General features: G+C 34.2%; 1 protein-coding gene across 1 annotated transcript; it reads right to left on the bottom strand.

The window, feature by feature from the left end:
• Positions 1-2,092: 2,092 nt before the first annotated feature.
• LOC108339328 (protein DMP7) lies at positions 2,093-2,701 on the bottom strand. Its single transcript, XM_017576465.1, has one exon. The coding sequence runs from the start codon at positions 2,699-2,701 to the stop codon at positions 2,093-2,095; it is 609 nt and encodes a 202-aa protein (XP_017431954.1).
• Between the last annotated feature and the right edge of the window lie 7,595 nt (positions 2,702-10,296).

Below are 10,296 nucleotides of genomic sequence, written 5' to 3'. Positions count from 1 at the left end.
TCAACATGTCTGTGTGCAACCAAGCAAGGAGTCCAATAGAAGTGAATCTGAAACTGATGAACGACGAGAACGAAGCTGACTCTGAAGAAACCTTGTTTAAGCAAATTGTAGGTTCTCTACGATTCTTTTGCAACAGCAGACCAAATCTGTCATATAGTGTGGGACTGATAAACAGGTTCATGAGGAAGCAAAAGAGAGCGCATATGCTCACAGCAAAAATGGTGTTGAGATATGTCAAAGGCACTGTATACTTTGGTATATTGTTTCCATTTGGGAAGCGCAACGCTGATGAAGGAAGTTTAGAACTTATTGGGTTCACAGATTCAGATCATGGTAGAGACTGTGTTGAGAGGAAGAGCATATCAGGCTATATGTTTATGCTGAATGGATCTACCATTTCGTGGTGCTCGAAGAAACAGCCTGTGGTGGCTCTGTCCAACTGTGAAGCGGAGTACATAGCGGGCAACTATGCAGCTTGTCAAGGGATTTGGTTGGAAGAAGTATTGAGAGAGTTGATGATTCTAGTGAAAATGCCTTTGCAATTGAAGATAAACAATGTGTCTGCTATCAATCTCTCTAAAAACCCCGTGAGCCATGGTCGAAGCAAGCATATAGAAGTGAGATATCACTTTCTCAGAGATATGGTGAACAAAGGAAGAATAGCTTTGACTTACTGCAGCACCGAAACCCAGCTTGCGGATGTCTTTACGAAAGCAGTGAAGATTGAAAGATTTGAGTGGTTAAGAAAGGAGATCGGAATTAGATGTTGTGTGAGTTTACCTTGAAGTCACAAAAGTTAAGTCAAACAGCTTTTAATAGCTTGCTGGTTTTCTGTTTAGACAGTTTTCATTTTTTGATATACTGTTATCACATGCACGTTGTATATAAACATTGCATTACACTTCAGTTGAATATATAGACTCTCTATTCTTCACTTTTCTCTTCCAAATTCTCCAACAGTTTGCACCCACTTATAAATTATGAATTGGCCTTATGAGATAAGGCAATTCATAATTTATAAGTGGGTGCAAACCTCACCCTCCAAGTCGGTTTTGTGGGGTTGAGTTAGGCTTAAAGTCCACTTTTAACATGGTATCAGAGCCATGGTTAGAGTCTATCTTAGCGATAATTTGTTGTTTGTTGGACATATTGTTCCACCCGCTATCGGGCCGCTATCGGACCACCCATTAAAAATGTCTAATCCCATGCTCGAGATGTATATACCTCGGTGTGAGGGGGTGTGTTGGAAGTCTCACATCGACTTGGGATAAGGCCAATTCATAGTTTATAAGTGGGTGCGAACCTCACCCTACAAGCCGGTTTTGTGGGGTTGAGTTAGGTTTAAGTCCACTTCTAACATTTTCGTCTCAATTGGGTCTTTATTTTTTTAAAATTGCTTTAATTAGACTTTGCCATTAAATTGGACCAACGACGTTAGAGAGATGTTGAGATGACATGCTGATGTTAATGTTTTAAATTACGTGACAAATTTTTAAATATATATATATATATATATATATATATGAATCTTTCGTAGATTTTTGTGTTTTTAAAATTAAAGAAATTGGGAAAAGTTAATTGTTTATGAGAATTAAGGATTTAGCTCTTATTTAGGGTTCATTTAGAAACAAAACAAAATCCCTCTCAAACGACAAAGTTATCACTTCTACCATCAACGGCGGAAGGATGCACGAGTTTCCCCACTTGATAGTTACGATTTTATCTTATTGCGCAATACACCATCGTTAAGGAATAGTGACAATTCATGTCTTAGAAAACCTTCTTGTTCGTGTTAAAATTTTCTCGTACTAAATATATTTTTCAAATTTAGAATACCCTAAACAAAAATTCAGACATGTTCTTGGTCACAACTAAGACGACTTCGTATTTCAATAATTGAATCATACGTGAGGCAAGATGTGTTTCCATTGATTTGAATCATATTTCAACTGGGTTTTAACCGATCTCATCAGTTACACATTGAGTGAGTCTTGAAACTAAATTGAGAAATTTTGTTATTCTTGTTGCAAAGAAGAAAAATCATTGTGTGAGAATTACAGAAAAGCATGGTTAAAGAATGAAGAAGATGATACTAATTACGAGAGAGAGGGAAACCAATCCCATGTCTCTGGGTAGGGAATGCAACAAAAAAAAGGCTACACACAGTGCCAATCCCAACAGGCAAAAGCATGAGAAGCTCTTTGACTTCCTCAGAAGGCTTTGGAACAAAACAACTCACCACACTTCCATCAAAGAGTGCAATTGCCAAGAAAACCAATATTGACATGAATGCATGGAAGAAATCAATGAACCTTAGCCTATACTTTTCTGCCTCTTCTGCAGGAAGTCTCACCGATGCATCCATAACCCAAATCCCGTTCACTGATGCCACCCCATATCTCACCTTCCCCCTCTCATCCCTGAAGCTGTCAGTGAAGGAGAGAACAAAGCATGAGATGCTGCAAAGGCTCAAGAGAACAATGGTCATGACTTTGTTTGAAACGGTTTTGCATTGCCCTTGGTGAGTGAAAAGTGGTGACAGGGTTTGGAATATTAGCACTGTTCCTGTTGGAAGAAGCTTCGACAAATGTGCTGTGCCCTTGAATGCCTTTCTCATGGTTTTTTGTGCTGGGGTTTTCGGAGTTTTCTGTGGTACAATGTTTTCCAAAAGGGGTTGTAGATTACTCACATGAACATCCATATCTTTGGTCTTTCTTCAATCTATAGTTCAAAGATTTTGTCAGTTTATGATTGAAATGTGCCTTTCTTAAATACAAGTGCACAGCGAGAAATTAGAAAATGTTGGTTCGGTTTCGTCTTGAGGTTGTGGCAACGTGGTTTTGTTATGACATGAACTAATGTTCTTTTCGGATGTATCTTTGGTTCAGTAACTGGCTCATTGAACTGGATGTTACATTGTTATTGTGCTGTTTATGGTGAAGAAATAGGTTACATGTTTGGCAATGAAAAAAGAGGTTACATAAATATGTAATTAAGAAGCTTTTATGGTTTTGTTTGGTTTTGGTGAAATGGACATTTTTTCTTTTATTAGCAGTGTTTTCGTGCTCCCTTTGATTTGTATAGTGAAATTGTTCTGGTAAGGATTTTAACAGATACTTGAAAGTTGTTGCTTTGTTATTTTCTGTCTTATTTGAATATTAGAATATTGCCTTCCCTTGCCTGCTAAGATAAAAAATAATTAAATTACTATTTTTAGTCCATACATAACCAACTTTAACCAACTAAAAGCGAAGAATATTAGAATGTTTTAACTACAAAACTCGGCTTCCAAGAAATTGATGCAATAGGATAATTGTTACTCACATTTTTTTTATTTTTACCGGGATATAATTTTTATATTTATTTTTCTAAAATATACCACTTTCGGAATGTGTTAACTTTCTAATATTTCTTCAACGAAAATTTTGAAATGTTTTAAATATTTTAAATTTAAACTCGGAAAGTATTTTCAAAAATGCTAAAGTTGGAACACGGTTTCTGAAAAAACAGAAAGTTTAAAGATAATGATATGTATTTTTGGTTTAATGTCTTCTTAGCTCCCTATTTTTTTTTTTTGAATCTCAAATAGACTCCCTTCTTGTTTGGCGTCTCAATTAGATCCTAATTTTGGTAAAATTGAATCAAATGGAGACTTTCCATTAAAATGAGAAGACCACTAGTGCAGCGAGGGGCTTTTACCGCGGTTATTTTTCACTATACGTCGCGGTTTACGAACCGCGGCATATTCAACCGCGGTAGTAAGTCAGAGACTTTAGGCCGCGGTTATGACCGCGGTATATAGGTTGCGGAATATGCTGCGGTTATCCAAGGAACCGCTGCCTAAATCCTTTTTTTAAAAAAAAAAATTTTGTCCACTATATGCCGCGATTGTGGTTACAACCGCGGCATATTCCCCTGCAGTTTTTTAAAATTGCAGGTCTATTTTTGTGATATCCTCTACCACAAAAACAGACCTGCATATAAAAACATGTACACAAATTCAATTTGAACATAACAAACACATGTTCAAATGTATTTCAACATCAAATAAAGTACAAAGTCTAAGAAAATTCAATCTAATCAAATGCAATGTTTAAATCTAAGAGCTATTGTATAATCTAATTATATACTTCGCAGCAGCGTTCCTAATGAATAATAGTGACTTCTCAGGAACTGGTGTAGTAGTCTTGAATATCTGCAAAAGACAATTCATATTAATTAGTGTATATGAATTCAACATTTGGGAAAAAATCAAAATTTGTTAAAGTTACCAAAACTATAGTAATTTCATACATTACCAAAACTATAGCAATTGTTATTATGCAAAAACTAATGAAGAAATCATGTTAAGAATGCAAAAGGGCATAAATACCTGGAACAGGGGCGGCGAAAAAGCTTGGTGCAACAAAGGGGAATGGCAGCGGAGAGGAATGACAGGCGTTTCAAACGATTTTGATCGGCTAAAACTGTTTCTTATCATCAAAAATGGGAAATGACCGAACAATTTTGAGTTTAAACGGTGAAGAAACGAGGGAACTGAGATGGGTGGTCGGCGGGAGAAGAAAACTCGAAGTCCAGCCAGCGTCTGCGCGAACAAGACGATACTGTTCCAAAGTTTTATTTTTTAACTCTGATTGGGGAATCTACCGCGGTTCACTACTTAACCGCGGTATAAGATGGCATTTTTGAAATTATTTTTAAACTATATGTCGCGGTTCGGCGGGCAACCGCGGTATATTCCTCTAAATATTTCAAATTCATTTTAAATTTATTTCAGGTAGGAGAATAGGTTGCGGTTACTCTGAGAACCGCGGCATATACCCCTGTAACTTCTGAAATTCTCTGACTCAGTCAGCCCCTGCAATAAATTGGCAGGGGTATATGCCGCAGTTTTCCAGAGAACCGCGGCATATACGCTGTTATTTAATTATTTTTTCAGACGTGGTGTCAAAGGGGATGGTTGACTGGCGTATATGCCGCGGTTCCCCTCTGAACCGCGGCATATTCCTTCGATTTATTTACAAAACTGCCACCACGCACCATTATGCTGCGGTTTCTAGTGAACCGTGGCATAATGTGCGCTGTAAAAACCCAATTTTTTACTAGTGGACGATGTTTAAGTGGTGTATGCGTGGAATGCTAATTGTGTTTTTTTTTTATGATGTGGAATAAATTATATGGTAATAACATTTTGTGACGTGGAATTTTATAATTTTAAAAAAAAATTGAAATTTTCAAATTGGGGAAACTTATCCCTTTCTTCTAATTGATAATTGGGAAAATAGATTGGGGAAGCCATCCCCTGTCTTCAAATTAACATTTATGAAAAGAAATTGAAAAAAACTAGTGGTCCTTTGAATTAGGTTTCATGGACGAAAATGGATAATGATATCTCATTCATGTTCTTCTTCAACGACGGTGGAAATCACTACAGTAATAGCAACACCCTCACTTCCTCCGACGATATTGGCGGCGATGCTACCTCCTCCCACACACCCATAGGTTCGACTTGAATCTCTCGATGCTACTCATGGAGTTCTGGTCGCTGGTGGGGTTCGACTTTAGGAAAAACGTCGGTGGAGGTGACGAGCAAGAGGTAGAAGCTTCAGCCATGCTGAGGTAGTAAGATTAAGTTGTTGGGGAATATGTATGCAAACTTCTTCAGAATCGAGTAATGATTTCAAAATTGGTGGGTGGCTCACACTAAAAAGATAGTCAGATAATACAAACTCTACAGCATGAGATATTGAAGATGTCGCTTTGAAATACATGTTTTGATGCAAGTATCAACCAAACTGGTTGGACCCCCAATAAATTGTGGACAAAGCTCTTCAATAGTTTCATTGAGTAATATGCCATAAAAGAATTTGAGTTTTTAGCCCATTGGATCAAGCTAGGGTGCTTGGTTTCATCAATCAATTTTCTTGCATTCATCTTTTCCACCACTCTAATCCAACTCAGAAAGCTTCCAATATATATATATATATATATATATATATATGAATACCCTGTCATCATGTAAGCAACCCAAAATTGGACATTAGCTCAATCATAGGCATTTTGTGGAAGGATGGAGGGAAATTGCAGATTCACATATGGGTTTATCTACATGGAGGAGAACTGAAATTTTCTTGTGCAGAGGATTGGACTTAAGAAGAAGTTCACTTTTGGGATTCCATGTCTCTTCAATAAAGTCGTATACTACATCTTTCAGGTTAAGGGAAATCTGCACCCTCAGGGCATAAGCACCGTCATCGTGCCCTATTAAGTGTTTTTGGATGGATCCCGTTTGCGGGTGTAGCGAAGCTCTTTACGTCGACGCACAGTTTGCAAAAATGGAGATTCTGTGAAGTAGGGAATGGTGGTTCCATCCCTTTGTGTGGTCACTATTTCCATCAAGATTATCATGGCTAGGAGACAAACTCCAAGTACGAACATCAACTTCTTCCTCCACAATCGATGGCCAAAGAACCCTAATTGCTTCCGTCACCCACTCACAGTTTTCCCAATTTCTTTTCACAATTCTTCATTTCAAACAAAGGGGTTGGGTTGAATTAAAGTTTCTCATATTCTTTTAATTAAAAATTAAAAATTACACCTCAGATTTGCTTATTACCGCATAAAGTATTCCACATCATTTAAAATAGACACTGTCAGCATGCCATGTAACGCATCCCTTAACGGCATCTTCTCAATTTGACGAAAAACCTCTATTTGATTCAATTTTACAAAAATAAGGACCCAATTGATACGCTAAACAAGAAAGAGACCTATTTGAGATTCTGGACGAAAGTAGGGACTTAAGGAGACATTAAACCTGTATTTTTAAAACTTACTTCCAAGATATACTTCGAACAAATTTGTCAAAATTTTAATGCTAATATGAAAGAGTATTTTTAAAAAATATAGTAATAAAATTGAGTAGTGTCTCCCATAGCCTAATTGCAAAAAAATATACTGCCTTCACTTTCATGCTAAATCAACCTAATTGAACCATTATCAATTATAACTTCTTCCAATTGCTTCCTGCACCCCATAATTATCAAAGCGCCTATATTGCCCTTCTGATGTATTTATTGTGGTTGGTGGTGGTTTTTGGTAGTGGTGGAGGATTGTTTTCATGTTTTTTTAATATATTTTTATCGTACAATTTAAAATTTATTTTTGGATTTGAAAATATTTTTTGAAATAAATAGTTCAAGATATATTTTAAAAATATATTCTGGATTGTTTATTTTAAAAATATTTTTAAATTTGAAAATAATTTATGAAATGCACAATTTAAAATATTTTTTTAATTGTATTTAGAAGGTACTTTTATAAAATATTTTTTAATTTAAAAGTATATTTTAAAATATTGTATGATGTAAAAGATATTTTCAAATTTCTACAGTCTAAAATATATTTAAAAAAATACTTTCAAATTGGATTTCCCGCATGCTTCTTCTCCTTCCTCTCCCAAACTTTTTCTCTTTTCTTTCTATGCTTCATATTCTCCTTCCTCGTGGATATCACAATGGCAATAAGGGGAAGAGGTGTATCACCGCTAGGTACAGGGTTGGACAGAGATAAGAAAGAGAGAATAAAACTGTTATTTCATCATACCATGGCGTGTAAGAAAAAAAAATCGGGTTGCAGGAAGCAATGGCCCCAATTTCCACTGCAAGTCCCTTCTTACTCTGGGCTGTCTAAGGGTGTCATCAACTTTGGGCTCATTTCCTTTTTGACGGATTAGAGGATCTATTAAATTTGAGAGTTGCTCCCTCCACCACCACCAACCGCTCCCTGCACCACCTCATACCTAATTTGCCCTTCTATAAAACGAATGTTAACATCCGTTTCACCTTCAACGGATGTTGACATCCATAAACATATTTTATATTTTAGTTTATTATTTTTATTTAAAAAAAAAAAAAACTTCAACGACGAATGTGGCCACGTCCGCTTAATAAATTTTTAAAAAGTATTTTATTTATTATTTAAATAATAATATATAAATTAAATTAATAATAATAATTATTAAATAAAATAAAATTAATTTATAAACAATTAAATAATAATTTTAAAAAAATTAAATAATATTAATATATTAATTTAAAATATAAAAAATTAAAAAACTAAAAACTTAAAAAAAAAATTCAACGGATGTCGCCACATCCGTACACATCCGTTTTAATATATATATATGTATATTTTTTTTTTAAATTATTATTTAAATAATAATAAATAAATTAAAATTAATAATAATTATTTTATTAAATAAAGTAAAATTAATTTATAAATAATTAAGTAATAATTTTAAAATAATTAAATAATATTTATATATTAATTTAAAATAAAATAAAAATAAAAAAAACTAAAAATTGTAAAAAAAAATTCAACCGATGTTTAACGGATATGGCACATCCGTTTTAATATATATGTATAAAAAATATTTTAATTATTATTTAAATAATAATACATAAATTAAATTAATAATAATTATTTTATTAAATAAAATAAAATTAATTTATAAATAATTAAGTAATAATTTTAAAAAAATTAAATAATATTTATATATTAATTTAAAATACAATAAATTAAAAAATTAAAAATTAAAAAAAAAAAACTCAACAGATGTGGCACATCCGTTGAAGAAAAGAGGTGGGGGTGTAGGATATTTTAAAATATAAAGGATAGTTTAGGAATTTAAAAAAAATGTAGTGGTGCAGGGAGCAAAGTGGGATGGTGTAGGGAGTAACCCTCATTAAATTTTCAACCCAATGGAGGATCAACATGCAAGTTTTTAGAGTATTTTATTCTCACGCTTTCTAAAAAATATAACCCATTTTTAATTTTTATCGTAATCAGTATTTTGAAATTCAATTTTAAATTTCAAAAATTTCAATTTCAAAATAAAAACGATTGAGGAAAATAAATATCATAAGATGTACAAAACAACAATTACTCCATAAATATTCATATACGACTATTTTAATGTCACTACAATAGACTAATTTATACTAAATATGACGTGTGAACATTATTAGATCTATTTTTATGGATCAAAAGTGAAAGTGCCTAAAGTGATCACAATATCGTGTATTGAGGCTAGCCATCTTAGGTTGAAGGTTGAGATGACCCAGATTAGGTCGAACCTTGAGATGGGTCAGACTTGCCCTAAACTTGAGACGATGTGGACAACGCTAAAGGTCAGGATGGATTAGATCAAGTTGAAATTCCAAAAGTGTTTGTCGGTTTGAAGGTCAAGATGAGTTATCCTTTGGTGAAGGTCGGGGCAAACATACCCCTGCTGAAGGTTGTGAGGGGTCAACCTGTGCCGAAGGTCTAGACAAGATGCTTTAGGTTGAAGGTTGCTTGTCCTGAGTTGTAGGTCGAGAAGTCCTACTACTGACCGATTCAAAGGTCGATATGTCCTACCTCAAGCCAAAGGTTGAGATGGCCTACTTTGGACCGAAGGTTGAGACACAATGACACAGGTCGAAGGTAGAGACTAACCAGCCCAAGTCGAAGATCGATATTGGTTAGCCTTAGCTGAAGTTCTAGTACATGTCTGTCGGGGTTGAAAGTAGAGATGGGTCAACAAGAGCCAAAGGTTGATATGGGTCAGTCAAGGCCGAAAGTCAGGACAGGTCGTCCTGTGCTGAAGGTTGTAATCGGTGTTTTCATGCAAAAGGTCGAAACAGACTGATTGGATCAAAGGTTGAGATTGGTTTATCAAACCCAAAAATCCTGCCAGGCTAATTCTGATAAAAGGTCAGATAGGCCTAGACCGAAGATCCAATAAGATATTCTAAAACATTAATATTGTTTTCATGTTTAAGAAAAAAAGCATAGGTTTCACGAGGTTTTTGTAAACATTTTAATCCTATACGCTTTCAATAGGGAGTTTGTTAAACTTGTGGACATTTATTTTACTCTAATCCACATGGTTCAAAATCAAACCCTATGAAATGAACTAAATTTACTACTCACACTATCTAAATACCTGAGACCTATATGATACAGAAATTGATTGATATTTTCAATTTTTAATTATGTATTCGCTGTTTTATATTTCTAATTTATCAAATGAATTATTCTTTTTGCAACAAAACTCTTTAAGTAAATTTATTTAGAAAATGACATTTTTATTATTTTTATTAGTTTGTTTTGAAATATATAAAACTTCGACCATTGTGGACGAGCCACGAGACACATTTTAAAATAGTTTTACTAAAACAAGCACACTTTCTCCATAAATGAATTAGTAGAAAGAATAACTAGAGTCAAATTACAAATAAAATTTAATATTTT

This window comes from Vigna angularis, chromosome 5, assembly GCF_016808095.1.
Source record: "Vigna angularis cultivar LongXiaoDou No.4 chromosome 5, ASM1680809v1, whole genome shotgun sequence".
Lineage (NCBI taxonomy): Eukaryota > Viridiplantae > Streptophyta > Magnoliopsida > Fabales > Fabaceae > Vigna > Vigna angularis.
This window is presented reverse-complemented; position numbering and strand designations above follow the sequence as displayed.